Source organism: Microcaecilia unicolor, chromosome 1, assembly GCF_901765095.1.
Source record: "Microcaecilia unicolor chromosome 1, aMicUni1.1, whole genome shotgun sequence".
In the NCBI taxonomy this organism is placed as follows: Eukaryota; Metazoa; Chordata; class Amphibia; order Gymnophiona; family Siphonopidae; genus Microcaecilia; species Microcaecilia unicolor.
In genome coordinates this window covers 457,002,171-457,022,244 of record NC_044031.1, presented here as the reverse complement: position 1 = coordinate 457,022,244, position 20,074 = coordinate 457,002,171, and the positions used below count along the sequence as shown (strand labels likewise).

Below are 20,074 nucleotides of genomic sequence, written 5' to 3'. Positions count from 1 at the left end.
GGAATATTATGGGCGCCTACACAGCACACGCTAAAAGCACTTACATGCCTCTAGCGTGGCTTAGTAAACGGGGCCCTTAAGAGTCTTGTAACAATATAATCTTCCACCAATAGCGTTCATGCTCTGTGATGTCACAGGACATGCTAGAATATTCCTGCTTTTACATTATCTTACTGTTTGCTGGTATGCCTGGTTCCACAAAAGAAACACAGTCTACAGTAACTAATTCATGCCTCATGTGCAGCCTTAACCATTCTACCATACTGTAGTAAGGAATAATTTAAGGTTGCGCGCATTGGTCACTTCTGGTGATTTTACTCACAGATGTTTCATTTTCAAGCAGGATATTAAAAACAGAATTTAGTGACTCCATTATTAAGTATCCAACAAAATCAGCGGAACATTACCTTAAAGAAAATAGTTTATTACATTATGAAAAAAGGCATAATCAACCAGTCAGGCTCATTTTTAAAAAAATGAAAATATAGACAGCACATGGACAATCTCTGCCACATGGGAATGATAAAAAAAAGGATCTACTTTGCAGAATATTGCACAGTCTGAAAGGAACAATATAAAAAAAAAAGAAAGAAAGAAAAAAATCACATGATCTTGGGAACAGCTCACATTATGCATACTCTACCAAGAAACATCCAAAGAACCTTCGTTTCTACAGTAGCACTAAGTTTGTGATTCATAGAATGACTATATTCCACTTAAGACATCCTAGTAACAGGAAGCCTAATTTCGGCTATCCCTTGTGCAAATAATAATAATAAAAAAATTGTCAAATAAGGCATTTAGTCTGTGATGCCGTCAGGCAACGCTAGCAGTGTGTTCTGGTCAGTATCATGCCGGAAACCCAGCTACACCAGAAGTTTTGCCTCCAGTTCCATCTCTGCAGCTCTCTTGAGTGCAACATCCACCAACAGCTGAAACCCACTAAAGTCCTGGTTGAGATCAGGAGGGGTGGGTGGGGGAGTGTTGAAGAGTCCACTTTGTGCATTTGTGCTTGACCCCAATTTACTTGTATCTTCGTGGTATGCGGAAGAAGGGTCTGTGAAGCTGCTCACGGTTGCCTGCGGCAGGTCTGTGGTCATGCCTGGGTGAAGAGCTTGGCAGGGATAGAAAGGAGATGCTTTCAGTGCAGTTACAGTAGTGTGGCAGATCACGGATGGTCGAGCCGGGAACGACTGCTGGGAGCAGGCTTTAGGAGCCAGCAACTTTCCCGAGACATAGTGGGGCTCCGCAGCATTAGGATGCAAGAGGGTCTCATCTAGGGTAGGAATGTAGTCTTTGATGCCGGTGGGGGAGTCTACCTGATCGATTTCACATGCTTTTGACCCCCTCCTTGAAATGGTGAACTGGTTTGGATCCTTGCCGTCCTTCCTCAGCATGTCGGGCAGAAGCCTCCTACGTGCATTGATGAACCAGTTGCAGACCTGGCAATACAACAGAAACTCAGCATCAGTTTTTCTTCCACTAATTTTATGCAAATATCACAAAGAGGCCAGTGGCACCATCTAGACAAACCACAAGACCTGTCTGGTCTTCCCATTACTGATACAAATACCTAAAGCATACACTCTCTCTCAGGCATTACTCCTCACTTAACTAAAGGATCCTCAGTGCTTATCCAAATATATATATTTTTAATTTTCTTTGCTTCTACTATCTGTACTAGATTGCTGCCCCATGAATCCAGCAGTTTTCTTCTTGAGAAAGAAAGAATGAGAGAGCGAAAGATAGAAAGAGAAAAAAAAAGGAAGGAAAAACTAGCTGTCAGGCTGACACACCTAAACAGAAAGCCCAGCCCAACCCTCATATTCATCCCTACCCCCTCAACAACAACAACAAAAAAACATATGCCCCCTCCCCCGACTTATTTGAAACTGTCAGCCATAGCACTGCCAGAGGGTTTAGATTTTAACTTCACATATGCAGTAATCTATTATCTATTGTTCCCTTCCTACAGGTTAATTAACAACAGGAAAGACTTTTTCTCTTTGAAAACAGCTGCTCCTCCCACCAACAGTAACTGATTTTCCCTGTTCAACGGACTGTGGCAACAGGCGTAACTTGGATTACCTCACTGGAGGGTTTTTTTTTTTACTTGTTCAAATAAACTGGTTTCTAGGGTAATGCAGGAAAACTCAGTCTGCTTTTTTTTTTTCATTGCAGTTGTTATTGATGCTGCCACAGCAGGAAACCTTTTGAATGAATTCATTTTACTAAGTATTCAAGTCTAATGTGCCCCATGACAGATACAAAAAAATAAAATAAAATAAAAGCTATCACTATTTTCACTGGGCGTCCCCAATTGCTTCCCGTCGCAGGGACGACCAAAGTTCATGGGGCATGTCGGCACCGTAGCGAAGGCGGGGCTGGGGTGTGATTAAGAGATGGGCGCCATCGGCCGATAATGGAAAAAAGAAGGGCGTCCCTGACGAGCACTTGGCCGACTTTACTTGGTCCATTTTTTCTTGCGACCAAGCCTCAAAAAGGTGCCTGAACTGACCAGATGACCACCGAAGGGAATCGGGGATGACCTCCCCTTACTCCCCCCAGTGGTCACCAATCCCCTCCCACCCTAAAAAAAAAATAAATAAAAAATAATAAAAAAAAAACTTTAAAAACTTTTTTTGTCAGCCTCAAATGTCATACCCAGCTCCCTGACAGCAGTATGCAGGTCCCTGGAGCAGTTTTAGTGGGTGCAGTGCACTTCAGCCAGGTGGACCCAGGCCCTCCCCCCCCCCCACCTGTTAAACTTGTGGTGGTAAATGTGAGCCCTCCAAAACCCACCACAAACCCACAGTACCCACATCTAGGAGCCCCCCTTCACCCCTTAGGGCTATGGTAGTGGTGTACAGTTGTGGGGAGTGGGTTTTGGGGGGCTCAGCATCCAAGGTAAGGGAGCTATGCACCTGGGAGCAATTTGTGAAGTCCACTGCAGTGCCCCCTAGGGTGCCCGGTTGGTGTCCTGGCATGTCAGGGGGACCAGTGCACTACGAATTCTGGCTCCTCCCACAACCAAAGGGCTTGGATTTGGTCGTTTTTGAGATGGGCGTCCTTATGGGCGAAAACTGGGGACGACCATCACTAAGGTCGACCATCTCAACATTTAGGTCAACCATCTCTAAGGTCAACCTAAATGTTGAGATTTGGGCGTCCCCGACCGTATTATCGAAACGAAAGATGGACGCCCGTCTTGTTTTGATAATATGGGTTTCCCCGCCCCTTCGTGGGGCCGTCCTCCGAGGACGACCTCATGAAAACTTGGGCGCCCCGTTCGATTATGCCCCTCCAGGTCTCCATTTTGGTGTTTCCCAGTTATCCCATCTAGGTCAGCAGCTGCATCATCACCTGCTACTGAGAGGCCAAGTCTTCCGAGAGCTGTATGATCTTACTGTTCATAGTATGGAGATTGGTCCTGCATCAGTAGGAGATGATGTGCTTATGTGCCTCTCCTGCTGCTGAGCCAGATGGACTAATTAAAAGACACTAGATCAAGATGCAGTTTGGCAGCACTATTAAAATACAGTGCCTACTGTGCTCACCTTCTCCTAGCCTGAATCGAAGCTTTATCTGCATTGGTGATGGTGGGGTGGCAGTGGAGGGGGGGGGGAGGTGAAAAGCATGCAAAAAAAAAAAAAAAAAAAAACCTCAGCACCCTCCTTGTGCTGCCTCTAACATCTCTCCGCATTACTGCCACAGACCAAACATTTCCTCTTCCCCCAACCACACTCCACCCCTTTTTTGTGCACTTGTCAGCCACCTCCTGGATCCCTACATCAGGCACTCTCTAAAATTGACTCCCACACACTCCATTATGCCAAACCCATAATACATACCCAGCCCCTGTTCCCCACCTCAGAAATTTCACTCACAGCAGAAACCCCCCCTAACACACAAATATCCTTACTATCCAAGATATTCCTTTACATAGTAACATAGTAGATGACGGCAGAAAAAGACCTGCACGGTCCATCCAGTCTGCCCAACAAGATAAACTCATATGTGCTACTTTTTGTGTATACCTTACCTTGATTTGTATCTGCCATTGTCAGGGCACAGACCGTATAAGTCTGCCCAGCACTAGCCCCGCCTCCCAACCACCAGCCCCGCCTACCCCTACCGGCTCTGCCACCCAATCTCGGCTAAGCTTACCCCTACCTCTTCTACACACACACACACTTCTGCCCCTGTTACCCACCCACACATACCTTAGACACTCCTCAATTCCTACATACACTCCCACGTTCCTGAGGGGGGCACTCTCTCATCCCTCACCTTAGACAGCAGGCTGCTTAAAGCCTTCCCCATCACTAACTCAGTGGCGTAGCCCGACAGCCAGTTTTGGGTGGGCCTGAGCCCAAAGTGGGTGGGCACAAAATTTTCTCTGCTCCGCCCTCCCTCCACCACTATACCCACCATTTCTCCCTCCTCTCCACCCCTATGCCTACCATTTCTCCCCCTCCCCACCTATCCCCTCTGTATGCAGCATGTGTCCCTCCCCTCCACCTCATACACAGCCAAGACTTCTCCCTTCCTCACCCCTCCACCCCTTTGCTGCATCTCTCCCTTTTTCCCCGTGCATCTCCCTCACCCACCAACCAAGCCTCATCTTTCCATCTTCCCTCACCCCTGTGCAGCATCTTTCTTTCCATCTTCCCTTCCCCCTGTGCAGCTGCTGTGTCCTCCATCTTCCCTCCCCCATGCGACATCTTTCCCCCATCATCCCCTACCCCCGTATAGCTGCAGCATCTCACCCTCCTTGCAGGCCCGCCCAGCAGCAGTGTTCCTGACGGCGATTCTACTCGCAGGCTACGCTCGCAGTCGCAGCGATTCCCACACGCTGCCTGCCGGCTGCCGCTCAACAATCTCCTTGCGCTACTAAGCGCTAACCCGGAAGTCTCTCCTGCAGAGGAGAGACTTCTGGGTTAGCGCTTAGTAGCGCAAGGAGATTGAGCGGCAGCCGGCACTGGCAGGCAGCGTGTGGGAATCGCTGCGACTGCGAGCGGGGCCTGCGACTGGCATCGCCGTCAGGAACTCTGCTGCTGGGCGGGCCTGACCCGAAATTGGGTGGGCCCAGGCCCACCCGGGCCCGCTCATGGCTACGCCCCTGCACTAACTTATTAAAAATTTAAAACTCTTGTCACCTTGTGTTACCACATAGCTAGCTTTGCTCTTTCTGCCGTTGCTGTCCTCTTTCCTACTTCTCTCAGCCTATCCAGGTATTTCTTGCCCCATCCCTCTCTTTCTGAGATCCCTTTGGAATATTAATTTTTGATTTTTATTTTTCCCGCCAACATTTTTGAAAACCATTATTGGTCTCTTCCCCCCCACCCCTAATTTTTTATTACTTTCCTAACGGAGGTCTGTTGCCCTTACAATGGCTCCTTTTACTTTAGTTCACTGGACTCTTGCAGCCTTTATGTACCTTACAGCCTATATAATTACCTGTAGTGTGGAGAGCTGTGTCTGTCTGGACAGCAGCGCTTTTTCTTGCTCTGAGGGATAAGCATTGTATCGGTGATCATACAACCAATCTCGCAAGATCTGCACTGACTCCTTTGGCAAGTTACCGCGTCGTCTCCGCTTGCCACAGCCACCACTAGAAGACAAGTCGAGTGGAATATCCATGCTGTCATCATCCTCAGACTCACTGCCTGATAGAGGCATTATACCTAGGATAATAAAATAGAATGCAAGGAGGGTCAGGTCAATCATTTCCATTTTCTACGCCTCATTGAAAGACAGGGCTAAGTGTTCTGTTGTCACACCAACACTTCTGAGCCTCACTGTTGGCTGCTGCCAGAGGTTCAAAGCACTTATCACTCAAGTTGCCACCTGCAACTGAGAACTCCTCATTACGCAATAAAAACAGTTGTTCTCCTCTACCTCCTTACCAAGGTGAGATCTTTGCAGACATGGGCAACAAAAACTGGTGACGTGCACTTGCCTGAAATGACATTTCCTTTCTCATTTCATGTCATTTTTTTTTTAAAGTTCAATTCTTTGTTTTTATTAATTTTATGCATATTTATAACAACAATGTACGCAAAACAATATAAAAAATAGAACCACTGCACATTACAGGATCTCATATAAATTAAACAATAAATGTAAGTATTCATATATATGTGTGTTAATAAATGACAGGGGGATGATCAGAAGCAAACGCCGTCGCTAGAGGTTGTTAGCGCCATACTAGCACCGGCGTTTGCTACCGCCCCATGATCAGAGTCCCCGAGCGCATGAAAACGCGCTCGAGGGCTCTGAACACAACTAGCATGCAAATGCATGCAAAACAGGGCTAAACATATTCATCCCCAATGATCAGCAACCAGCACGCCAAAGATTGGGTTGCTGGCCGTGGCAAACCCTACGCCATCCCCGAGCTGGCGTTAGGGTTTGCAGATCACTGGGGAGGAATGGTGAGCCCTGTCCAGCATGCATTTGCATGCTAGCAGGCCCCCATTCCCCCCAACAAAGCAAACCCAAAGAACCCCCCCAGTGACAGGGGGCTGGAGGTCTCCCTGACAATCCCCCCCCCTCCAGGTTCAGGGAGGGCTGGAGATCTGGTGGGTCTCCAGCCTCCCCAACCCCCTAACATTGGCAAGGGTCCCTGATGGTCCAATGTCAATCCGCCCCCCTCCCTACCCCCCTACCTTGGGTTGGAGGAGAGATGTAGCCTGTCTCCCTCCCTCCTCTACCTTCGACGCTGCAAAATGGTGGCGCCCAACCCTACCCAGTGTATCCTGGGATGCGCTGGGTGGGGCTTCTGAAGACATGCCCAGCGTATCCCAGGATACACTGGGCAGGGCGCCACCATTTTGTGGCATCGAACGAAGAGGAGGGAGGCAGGCTACCTCCCTCCTCCAACCCAAGGTAGAGTGGTAGGTAGGGAGGGGCGTATTGACACTGGACCACCAGGGGCTCTTGCCAATGCTGGGGGGCTAGAGACCCACCGGATCTCCAGCCCTCCTTCAACTGTGTCGGGGGGGGGGGGGGGGGTTTGTCGGTGGGTGGGGTTGGTCGCCCACTGGGCCACCAGGGACTTTTTTGGAAATGCTGAGGAGAGTTTGGGGGGGCTGGTGACCCACCGGATCTCCAGCCCTCCCTGAACCTGGGGATGGACCTCCAGCCCCCGTTTTGCTTTGCTCGGGGCAGCGGTAGTTGGGGTTTGGTGGTCCCATGGACCTCCAGCGCCTGCGTTTGACAGGTTTGGGCTTTTGACAGCCCAGACCTGTCAAACAAGTGTGGGAGGATTGTGCCCAATTCTCCCGCACTTGTACCCCATGATTAAAGATAATTTTGTGCTTAAATTTGCATGCAATTATCTCTGATCATAGGTCTAATAACACCCCACTTTGTTCCAGCGCTATTTTTAGAGCACTGTTTGGAACAGCGCGGACCTTCTGATCATCTGTCTGTGAATGAAAACCCTAACAATGGAACATGGATTAAGAGGAAAGATGTAGTTGCGTTCAGGAATGTCACAAAATGTAGCTAAAAAGGATTGCAGGCTTTATTAAGGGCCTTTTTTTTATTTTCTGACACGTGTAGACCATTACCGCCTGGTTACCGCGTAAGACCTTACCGCTATGTCAATGGCTTGCGGTAAGGTCTCAGATCCAAGATGGATACACGGCAATTTTCATTTTGACGCACGTCCATTTTCGGCAAAAATTTTAAAAAGGCATTTTTTTTGTAGGTGCGCTAAAAAAATAATTCTGCATGTCCAAAACACACGTCTACACTACCGCAGGCCATTTTCAGCGCACCTTAGTAAAAGGACCCCTGAAGATTTTACATGGGAACCACCAACAGATATAGTCTGAGAAGAATTTTGAAAGGTTAGTCTTAAATCAAATTATACTGCTTTTCATTGCTTCTCCTTTTGTGAAGCCATCTTGAGTTATCATCTCACACATATTTTTCTTAAACTCATGATTAATGTTTACATTGATAATGTACGTCTCTGTTTTACATATTTTACTCAGGGGCTCTTTTGCAAAGCCCAACATGGGCTTACCATGCGCCAGTATGGAGTTACCACCAGTCCAACGCAGGCACCGGTGGTAGTTCCAGCCTTAGTATGCGCCATTTCCCCACGTTAGGGAAAATAGGGCACTATTTTCTAGCGTGGCGGTTACCCGGTGGAAATCGGACAGCGCCGTGCACTACCCAGTTACTACTGGGTTAGCCCGGGAGCCCTTACCACCAGCTCAATGCGTGGCGGTAAGTGCTCTCCCTCACAAGGCCATGCAGTAAGAGCAATCCTACCACATAGACGTGGCTATTTTCAGCCTTTTTTACCTGCTGCGGTAAAAAGGAACTGCGGGGCCCTTTATACTGCAGTTTAGTAAATGGACCCCTCAGTAAACACCGGATCATACTCAGTTATCGCTATGATGGCCATTATAATGTTTGGAAAGCTATAAACTGGTTATTATTAAATCATTATAATTATATTGTTTTCATTGTTTTTGTAAATCTTTATTGTTAAATTAGTATTGTTTTATGATTAAATGACCATAATTCTTATGTTATCCCTTGTATGTGAAACCATTTTGAATTGTTTACTTTTCACACCACTTTATGTATAGGTTTTGACATTTTTGAATGTAGCTTTACAACTCCTGAGACAGGCATTAAACAATGAAACACAGCTCTCTATCAGGTCTTTCTCCAATTTTTGATGCTTCAATAAACGTTTGACTACTTTTGATCCCACCTCAGGAGTGTTTCTGTGTAGGAAGGCTACCTGTCTATCCCTACTTCTGGGTTTCTCTGATTTTTTTATCTCCAGGTAGGGTGCTGCCACAAGAATGACAGTTTCAATGGCAGGCCCTAAATGGGGTGAGGTTACCACCCCGGCTATCCCAAGGCAATGGAAAGTGACGTGGCTTGCCTAAGGCCAGGAGCCAAGGAAGCATTTTAATTTGAGCCTGCGGACCCAGGCTGTTGCTCTAACCATTAGGTTACTCCTCTGCCCCATTTAAGATAGTGCCCCTGAAATAAAATTTAAAAAAAAAAAATCTGCATAAAACAAAAAAAAAAAAAAATCCCATAACAACACAGGAAATTATATAAAACACCCACAACCTTCAATAAGCCATAATGGAGTCCTTTTACAAAGGCACTCTAGCGTTTTTACCACGTGCTAAAAATAAGCACACGCTAAATGTTAGAGACGCCTTAGTGTTTAGCAGGCACCAATCATTAGCACGCACTAAAAACACTAGCGTGCCTTTGAAAAAGGACCCCCAATGTTTTCATTCACATTATGACATGGCCTGCATGTAAGCTAGTTTCAGTAAATGGTGTTCAAAATTTGGCACTGAAAAAAATCCGCATAGAGCACTATTCTATAAGTGGTGCTACGAGTTGGGTGCCATTTATAGAATAGCTCTTAGAGCCAATCTCCGTGCCAAACTTTGGGTGCGAGGATTTACACCAACTGAAACCTAGTGTAAATCCTGGTGTGTAATTTAGGCAGATTCCCAGTATACAGTAATACTGCACACATTTTTCGTGAACGCCCCTAACCCTCCAATGCCCCTCCCATATCCACACCCCTTTTTGAGTTGTGTGCTCATCTTTACAGAATAGCAAGTAGCAAGATTCACACACAAATCCAAATTGTTGCCTATCAGTGTAAATAAAATGTTAGAACCCAATTATTGGCGCTGATTGGATTGTTAGGCAATTTAGTTACACGCTCCTGAGAACTGCACACAATGTTGGGTGTGAAACTTTGTGCACCATTTATAGAATCTGGGGGATAATATCCCTATAGGATGGTCACCCCTATAAGGGTAATTCTATATACTAGGCGCAGACATTACATGCATGTTTAGAATAAAGATATATATTCCTGTAAATACCAACGTTCTGCCGAAGCGCTGTTCTCCAAATACCTGCAAATTTTATATAGCATGTAGTTGCAAGGGGGCAAACACAGTGGCACAGCATGGAAGGACACACTTACACATGTAAGTTGTGCTTGCCCTGACATTTTTAGGCATGCCAATGTGACGCTAGTATTCTATAATGGATCCTAGGCTCCTTTATAGAAAAGACTCCTTCAGTGTGGCCTTGGGTTGCCTAAATGGAGGCGCCCAGTTATTTACAGAATTGTCTCCTAAATGTCCATAAACACAGTATTAGAATTTGATTCTTAATTTCTTTCAAATACAAGATCTCCTAACTATCCCATCTTATGTAGCTTCAACTACCATCCCAGAGTGAAGCCGTCTAGTGGTTAGAATGAAAGCCCAAACACCAGAGTAGCCAAGGTTCAAATCCCACTTCTTCCACTGACTCTCTCTGTGACGTTTGGCAAGTCACTCCATTCTCCACTGCCTGAGAACGTAGATTGCAAATCCACTTGGACAAGGAAATAGCTTGCTTGAGCTTAGATTTGGAAAAGATGAATAATAAATCCAAAATCAAAAAGGACGTACAACCCTAAAGGCCACAGAATAATAATGACCTTCATGGAATGCAGATACAATGGCAATATTTATACTGTGTCATGCAAGGGGGGGGAGGTATGAAAAACTCCCATTACTCACACCCCATGTCATGCCTTAATCCTTCATTATAAACCTTTTTCTCAGCTCAATCCAACCATTAGAAATTGATTCTTAAATCATCGCATTTTTAGCATACTGCACCAATCTCTTATCACTGACTAACACTATGCTATTTATACTTTTTGCTGCTCATAGTTTGTTTTAGCTCACTCATTTATAGCTAATCCATTTTCATGAGGAAACTGTTAAACCTGGAACACCAATGTACTCAACTTTTAAAGCACGATGACACCGACGAAATACAAAAGAACAAATTTTGCAGTAATACCTGTTTGGCATTTAAACCCAATTTTAAAAAGTACGTCAATAAGTAGCCTAGTGGTTAGTGCAGCGGACTTTGATCATGAGGAACTGGGTTCAATTCCCACTGCAGCTCCTTGTGACTCTGGTCAAGTCACTTAACCCTCCATTGCCCCAGGTACAAATAAGTACCTGTATATACTATTTAAACCGCTTTGAATGTATCTGCAAAACCCACAAAAATGAGGTAAATCAAGTCCCATTTCCCTTTCATTTCCAATATGTAAAGCAGACACCACCGGGGCGGGCGGGGGGGGGGGGGGGTGGAGAGATTATATAATACAGGTGCTAATGTCTACACATGCATACAATGGCAGGGCTCAGGGCGGAGCACAGGCAGGATTCAAACTTACACCTGCAACTTACAGAATGCTACAAGTTACTGTACATACAAATCTCTGACACCAGCTCTAAGGTAGGCCTACATGCTCGGGCCTAACTTTTGGGCAGTTTTACATAAAGGGATGGAGGTGCCCTCGTACCTTTATAGAATAGGCTCTTACCAGCTGTCCTTTAAAAATACAAATAGTATTAACCCCACATCCCAAGAGAAAAGCATCATTTCAAAAAGTACAAAATTCAGATTGCCTTTGTATGATAAGGTTCCTCAGCTGAGGAATCCAGTCATCCTGCACATTGCATCTGCCACTGGTTTCTCCTGAGCACACAGGAAACAGTGGGCCCAACTGGATCTGCTTACAGACCCCCCTCAGCACTATCTAGATAGTGGACTCTAAAATATGGAGAACAAGTAGCCCTTGTTTTGCTTGGGACGATAGCCAGAGAGTGATGATATTCAAACTGCAATCCAAATAATCATGCAGATAAAGTTAAGACAAAAAGATTGCTGTCCAACTTTACCTCAATAGCGCCAGCACTGACCACATTGCACAGACATCCAGCACCAGCAGAAACCCGGAAACCAGTGCTGAATATCCATGTTTTATTTAGACACTGCAATGGGCATTTAAAAACAGTGCTGACCACAGCAGCTGAATAAATCGACCCAAATGTGTGCACCAGCATTCTAAAGTCTGCACAAGAACCAGACAATCCTGGAGTGCTTGAAGCCACGCTGCTGAATGCCAGAGAGCTAAACCTGCACACATTTTTTTTTTCTAGACTAAAATGTAACCATCACAGAAAGTACAGAAAGTGAACAAGGTGTTCAGAAAAGTTTATATTTAACCACAGATTAAATCAAGATGACTATACAGTTTCTGACATTTAGAACTTGCACGTCTCTGCTGATTGTTACACTTTCCTACCCCTAAACAGTGACTTCCTTTTCAGTTTTTTGTATTTATTTAACAATCCTCCCTGCTGTGTGCAAAGACAGAAGTATGAAATTGGGGATGGGTGGGGATGGATGGGGAGGAAGGTTAAAAACGCAGGTTAAAAAAAAAAAATCTATAGGTTTATTATATTAAACTGTCTTTCATTTATGAAACAGTAGCGCTGTACTGTACCAAAAGTAAAACACATAGATCATCAGGGAAAAGCTAAGCAACTACCAAAACAAACAGACCGAAAACAGCACAGAAGACGAAAAGATGCAACTCTGACAGACAAAAGCAGACACATCCACAAGGCTAGAAGTGAATCTCGACATGCCCTTGTTTTGTTCAGGCCTGTTAAACACCAACACCAATGTTAAAGCAGGAATCCAGTGTAAACTATGCAATGAAACACAGAGCTGCTCTCATCTCCCAACAGGAAGACACAGCTGTCAAATTCCTGGCTAATTCATCCTAAGACCCACCACAATTTAAATATTTCAGTCACTGCATAGTACACATGGGCTGTTTACAAGCAGACACACGTGATATGACCTACCAACTCATGTAAAGGCCTCTTCTGAACACCATGAAAAAAAAATCCTACATGCTTTCTCATTTGGTACCTTTGAAACTAGAGACCAGACCTTTGAAGTTCTGCCTTCTCCCAGTGATTACAGAGGAATAGCAATACAGTCAATCCAAAGCTTGAGTAGTACAACCTGAGAGTGTACAAAACTAATCCTCAGAACACTCAAATGGCAAAAAAGGATAATTTTCTGTACAAATCTAAAATGGCTCGCTAGGTACTGTGTGCCCCAATGCCCTATAAAACCTCCTGGGGGATAGGTGAGGGGTCCATAAGAGACAAAACATCTGCAGCAGCCTTTGCACAGGCTGCAAACACAGGGAAGACCAGATACCGTTTCTCCTCTTAGAAATCAAACAAAATAAAACATGGAAAAGAAAATAAGATGATTCCTTTTTTATTGGACATAACTTAATACATTTTTTGATTAGCTTTCGAAGGTTACCCTTCTTTGTCAGATTGGAAATAAGCAAATGTGGTAGCAGATAGTATATATAAGAGAAACATCAAAGCATTACTTTGACAGTCTGACAGAGTGGGAGGGTGGGGGTATGCATGGGGACATCAAAGCATTTCACTGATATTCTAACAGGATGGGTGTTGGTAGGTGAGAGGAGGGTAATAAACAGAGAAATACAACTTTATGGTTTATAATGGGTAAGACCTTTGAAATAAGAATGATTGAATATTTTAACACCCAACAGACAGGACTTAATAAGGAACTGGGTTTTCTAACCCATTATAAACCATAAAGTTGTATTTCTCTGTTTTATATCATCCTCTCACCTACCACACCCATCCTGTTAGAATATCAATGAAATGCTTTGATGTCCCCATGCATACTCCCACCCTCCCACTCTGTCAGACTGTCAAAGTAATGCTTTGATGTTTCTCTTATATATACTATCTGCTACCACATTTGCTTATTTCCGATCTGACGAAGAAGGGCAACCTTCGAAAGCTAATCAAAAAATGTATTAAGTTATGTCCAATAAAAAAGGAATCATCTTATTTTCTTTTCCATGTTTTATTTTGTTTGATTTCTATTGATAACCTTTAAGAGTGGACTAACACGGCTACCACACCTCTCCTCTTAGAACATAAGAATAGCCATACTGGGTCAGACCGATAGAACATGTTACAAGTACCTGGCAGAGAAAACTCGTGCAGAAACTGGCTTTCCAAATTACAAAGAATCTAACTAATCATCCTATACTCTGTTCCCTCTGGCTTTTCTGAGATGGCTGAATTATTCTGATCCCATTTGTCTCCCATGCCCACCTCCAAGGACCCTGGAGCAAATGCCTATTCAAAAAGTGAGGTCTTCAACACATGGACACTGGCAGATCAAAAGGTTAGCATTTCAGGCATTGCATGACAAAATCGAGAGGTGGAGCCAGACATCCTTGTTTTGCAGCATTTTGGCACCAACTGTCATCTCTGTCATCCCAGCCAGCAGAAAGCCCTGAATAACTTTGAACTCAGAGCTACCGGGTTTTTTTTTTGTTGTTGTTGTTGCTGTTGTTGTTACAAAGCTTAAAAAACTGAATGTATGTCTAGCCTAATCCACTTTGATATGGATGTAATACAGTGCTCGCCCCTGAAATTATTGAGTGTAGTGTCATGAAGGAGTAACCGGCTGGGGGCAGAAGAGTAGTGCACACCATGATACTTTTTTTTTTTGTTAAGTTAGCCATGTGGTGAATCTCCTCATAAAGGCAGTTAATAAATGTTAATAAATAAATAAAATCAGCAGGGTGATGCTCCCTGCCTCTTCTATTGCTGTACTCAACTTCTCAAACTGCTCTGCAATTTAAGTGTTCCTTCTTTCTTTCTCCATTTTTTTCAGCTCCCCTCTTCCCGCCCAAATCTGGGCTTCTTACCTCCCTCTGCTCAGATTAGATCCATTAATGTGATAAAAAAAATGCTTGCACACCACTGCCTGCTACCCTGCTATACATTTTAACAAAATGACAATAATATGCATCCTCAAACTCTCTTCCTGTTTTTTGTTTTTTTGGTGGTGTGGCTGTTTTGCTTCCATTATTAGGCCATATCTCATGTAGAGGTGCATTTTCGATATGACGTCTAATCTGACTTTGGACGTTTTTGTAGAAGTGGCAAAGATGGCCATTTTTAAACCAGAAAAACATCTTTTTATTTTGAAAATGGCCATTTGCTACATGTTTTGAGCTCAGTGAATTTGTCTTTTGCAACTATTCAAAAAAAAAAAATGTCCAAGGGTAAAATCGCACAAAAAGAAGCCACTGGAACATATGGGGGGAGGGGCAGCATTATTAGTAAACTGGCGACACAGGCATCCCAGCAAAGCAGTGGGGCACCCTAGGGGACCTTCTCATAAAAGGTCCCAGGTACACATCTCACCATTACTCCCTTATATTGTATGGTGTGCCTTCCAAAACCCACCAAAAACCTACTGTACACCACTACAATAGCCCTTATGTCTGCAGGTGTCACTTATATGTTGGTACAATAGGTTTTAGGGGTTTGGGCAGACTGCCACTTTTCACTACAAGTGTAACAGTTAGTGTGAGATATGGGGCCTGGGTCTCCATCTCTACAGTGCACTGTACCAGCCACTAGGCTACTCCAGGGACCTGCTTGCTGCTGTAATAGCATTGGCCATAACATCTTGACCCTGTAATAGAGGCTGGTATGTATTTTTTCTTTCACATCTTTGGGGGGTGGGAGGTAGTCAGTGCCCACTTGGAGATTAAGGAGGAGTAATGCCTTAATCACTCCAGTGGTCATCTGGTCTTTTAAGGCACCTTTTTGTGACTTAGTCATGATTTAAGGAGGTCCAGACCAAAACATCTAACTTTTAGCCCTGGACGTTTTTGCTTTGTTCCATTATGGCAGAAAAACTTCCAAATTCTGGGAACACCCAAATCCCGCCTCCAACATGCCAGCAAGTGGTAATTTATGGGGTGGGAGAAGGATAAAGTTCAGCCTGTGGAAATACCTAGGCATGTAACTGGCCCCACAGGGGTGTTTAATTTAGAAGTTTAGAGAGACAATCAAGGATTGGAAGGATGGGGGCACGAAAAAGGATAACTGGAAGGAGAGTATAGGATAAGTAAATGAAAGGTAAGCAAGAAACAGCAATCACTTCCTCATCAAACTCCACAGAGCTAAATCATCCCACCCTCCCAGATTTTAATGAGCTCTTCAACTATTTGAAGTGTATTCAAAATGTGCTCTTTGCATGTATCAAATATTATTGCAGTGGGTTAACCAAGCCAAAGGATGAAGTTTGAAGGATAGCAAGATGGAAGTACAACCTATGAAACTGCCATATAGCTGATGAAGTTAGAGGCATACCAGCAGAAGACCTCCCTGTTTTAGGAGTGAGGTTCATTCTTGTCATGGTATGTACAAAACTAACCATTTGGACAAATTGCCCTCAGAGTTTGCAGGCTGGGGAGAGTTGGCACTCTAGCTAGTTATATGGTGGTGCACCAAAGGGTATGGCAGTGGTTGCCAGTGATTACGCAGCCTCATGGGAAGGGACCACTTAGCTAGTAATATGGTACATGAACTGGGATGGGTGAAACATTGTTCTAACGGCTCTGGTGAGTGTGAGTATCTATATATATATATATCTATATATATATCTTTGTTTTATGTATGTAACCTATTTGAACCCCATTATATTGATCTGTTTATGGATATAGGTTAAGGAGAGGAAGAGTGTTGTTAGATGACTGGTGGTACCAGTCGTCTCCCCCACCCCACACACATTTTAAGCTGTCTTGAACTGCAGCAGCCAACACCCACATGGCATTTTGTGATGGGCTGCCCAGCAGACTCCCAACTGTAAATAACTTTCAAAAACTTCAAAACCCTAGTCATCTTAGAAAAAAAAAGTCAGAGGGAACCGAGGTTGCTTCAAATACCAAATGAATAATGTAAAACCCACATTTTTCTACGATTCCTGCTTTCAGTGTGGCTCTAGCTAAGTTCGCATGCGTCTAAAACACACAAAACCTACTTTCATCTTCAGAAAAAAGGGGAAAAAGGTGCATGAAGGAACACCAAAAGCAAACATTGCTAGGCTTGCCGGTTTATTTATTTTTTTGAACAGCCTTCACTGAGTAGACATGACTTTGTAGTTAAGCAACCACGAACCGCCAAAACCCCTCCTCCCCGGTCAAACCTTCTACACTTTAGGATGGGGGCGGGGACATCGGGGGGGGGGCGGTCTTAGGCTGGGCGGGAACTAAGGCTCGGCTCTTTTAATGCCAGTGCAGCGAGCTAGCCTGCTGCTGCTGCGCTTTGTTGTGCTCTCAGCTGTTTAGTGGGTCGGCTGGGGCCGGTTTGTTCTTGCATTACTGGCTGTTAATATTTCACCATCTAGACCTCCGTTAGCCTCTTCTCATTCCTCAGATCGGGGAGGATGCTCCGGTGTGGAAAATATGACCATTAAACTAATACCCGCTTACTTTCACACATTCCAGAAACTCAGTAGTATGCATGGGTTTTTCCATTCAAATAATGTCAATTGACAAAGTAGTTCGGCACATCAGGCCTGAGGTTGCTAAACAGCGTGCATTACACTAAAAGCCTTGCTTCATTTAAATTTAAATAAAATATTTTTTTAAACTTTTTGCTCCTACCCTGTCAGTGGGGTGGAAGTTCTGGACACGGGAAATAAACGCTGAACGTGTTTCAAACGCGCAATAAACACAATGAAGCACAGTGGAGGTGTTTTAAAAATTGTATCATGTACACTGTGGAAAATACAGACAGCATGTGAATAAGCACATGGGTTAAGCATGAACATTATTGTCATTTTAGTATATTCAAACTGTGACAGTTACAAAGGCAGCCGCTTCACGTGCAAAGATTTTCCCAGCGATCAATAACTTTCATTCTACAGAACTTTATCTGAGCCTCCTCCCCTCCCCGGTAAAAAAAAAAAAAATCATAATTGAGGCTCAGTGTGTACACCTCGGAATATATAACACTAATACCCCTGTCATTTTATTTTACGCGTCAATAACAATGCTTTAAAATGTGTTACTAGTTAAACTGAAATCTGGGAGGTTGCTACGGGTCCAAATATAAATTAATGAAGTTGGACGAGCGCTTTATTATTAACTAAGCTACTAGGAACACCGGAAAGTTATCACTGTACGGGACTTTCCATGCTAATCTTGTTTTCCTTCTTTCATGTATGTGGCGAAACCAGTTGTCTCATCGCCCGTTGTTTAAACATCCCACAGTGCAGATAAACTTGGCACAGCCATCAAAACAAGGTACGGGTTTTAAATTACAAAAAGAAAAAAAAATTTCAAAAAGGAAGTCACTTTCTGACATTTTGCACATTTTTTTTTTCACCAGAACCAAGACAAAGAGTTGATCTCACAAACCCGGTGGTGGTGGTGGTGGTGGTGGTGGTGGGGGGGGGGGGGGGGGGGGGAGTTCTTTGTCCTTCGAACAGTACTTTCTAACATCTGTGAATAATTTCTTCTCATCTGTCAGAATTTCTTTCCCCTCCCCCTTCCTGTGACTTTAATTTCGTCTTCCAACTTGTTCGATTTTCTACTCTGATTGCTGAGCACGCAGAAAGTTGTTCACATGGTGGCCGTATTATAACCACCCCCCCCCCCCCCCCCCCCCCCCCCCACACACACACACACACACACACATACATCAGACTGCCTGACATGCTGTTTTCTAAAATGAAGCAGTTATAGAGTTGAATTGAATGCCTGGTTTCAAAATTTGCCCCAGAGAGAGACAGAACACTACTGGATAATGGGATCAGCTGTACTCCAACACCATCGTGCAGAGGAAAAAAATTAAAAAGCAATACTCGATCATGTGCCACAAGTTCATACAAGCAATCACATCACAGCCCTCAAGAACTTACCAGGAAAGAAAATGTCCAACCTACAACGTGGAAAAGTGGCCACGAACAAAGGAAACTCGGGACTGAATACAACACTGATCCTACGGACCCCGCAGATCTCACGGATCTTTTGCTTACCGTCTTAACGACAAAGCCCGATTGCCTCATATTAAAAGGCAAGGAAACGTCCGGGGAAGGAAGGAGCAACTTCCAGCAGCCCGATCTCCTGAAAACCAGACGCTGAAGCTCTAAACGTTTTTGTGGGAAACATCTGTGGCTACTATGCCCTCTTCCTGCTTGTAAGCAAACAAAGAACCTTCCCTGTCCCACACTAGACACACACTGTTCAGAGAGCTGGTCTGGGTTTTGTGTTTCGTCCTTAATTATCAGGAAAGAGAAAAAGCACAAAGCATTTCCCCCTAAGATTACACTCTCTGAGAAAGTTCATTTAAAGAATGGAGAAACAAAGACAAGCATGGAGCTAAAAGCCAAAGTTTGAAAAGACAGCGTGCAGTGTGACAGCGTGCATCTGGGGTGCACTTTTCTCCTTTACTGTACATTTCAAATGGTTTTTCTCCAGTTCTAAGGGAATTTTATGGAAATTCAAAGTTACAGTCGGGTTTTAACTTATTTATTATATGAAACAGGAGCGAAATCAGGTCTCTTACCACAGGGAGCTATGTTTCCCTGGCTGGCTTCTACGTCCCCCTAGTAACCCAGAAAAGTCACACGCTTACCTTTTTTTGTTTTCATCTTGATTGCTTATAGAAACTTAAAAAAAAAAACAGTGGAAATAGACTTGATTCCACTTTATTCCTAAATGTCTCTTTTCTTATCCTGATGAGACGAGAGCAAAGTGCTGGAGCACAAGAGGTGGTCACACAGCAGTCAGGAGTCCAGGCTCAGCCGCCTCGTTCTTGGCAGCGATACAATGAAGTGCCCGGTTTTTTTTTTTTTTTCTTTTCGGGTTTAAGGTGGTTGGGCTCAATTCCCTAAACCGGTGCCGTTATTACTGGGGATTTTTGTTGTTGCCACCTTACCATCAGGTCGTCCTTCTTTCTCCTGCCTTGCCTCGTGGAGTGAGAGGATCTGGTAACAGATAGTACTACTAGAGAAGGTGCATGAGGTGTTTCTTCCCCCTCCTCCCACGGCAGTCACTCACTGTAGTAAAACCCGAGCCGCCCTCCCCTGGCTGCTTACTGCTGACAGACACAGACGTACACACACAACACAAGGGCAGCAAATAAGCTGGTGGTGCCCTTCTTCCCTCCCCCACTAGAGGGCGGGGGGGGGGCCCTGGCATGGCTGCTCCCACCTCCAGCAGATTTTTTTTTTCTTTTCTTCTGAGCCTGGGCTGGCCAGACAGCCGTTTGATCATTAAACTGAAGCAGCCAGGGGAGGGAGGGAGGAAGGCTAGTAGCGTGTGTTT

General features: G+C 44.5%; 1 protein-coding gene across 4 annotated transcripts; it reads right to left on the bottom strand.

Annotated features, from left to right (window-relative positions):
- Nucleotides 1-413: 413 nt before the first annotated feature.
- On the bottom strand, nt 414-19,855 carry TGIF1 (TGFB induced factor homeobox 1). 4 transcript variants are annotated; one of them, XM_030190120.1, is made up of 3 exons: nt 19,383-19,855; nt 5,461-5,687; nt 414-1,442 (listed from the first exon to the last, which is right to left on the bottom strand). In XM_030190120.1, the coding sequence occupies exons 1-3, from the start codon at nt 19,396-19,398 to the stop codon at nt 867-869; spliced, it is 819 nt and encodes a 272-aa protein (XP_030045980.1). In that variant the 5' UTR covers nt 19,399-19,855; the 3' UTR covers nt 414-866. The 4 variants fall into 4 exon arrangements, with proteins under 4 accessions (XP_030045980.1, XP_030045983.1, XP_030045982.1 ...); XM_030190123.1 differs by lacking the exon at nt 19,383-19,855 and adding an exon at nt 18,784-19,059; XM_030190122.1 differs by lacking the exon at nt 19,383-19,855 and adding an exon at nt 18,667-18,721.
- Nucleotides 19,856-20,074: the final 219 nt, after the last annotated feature.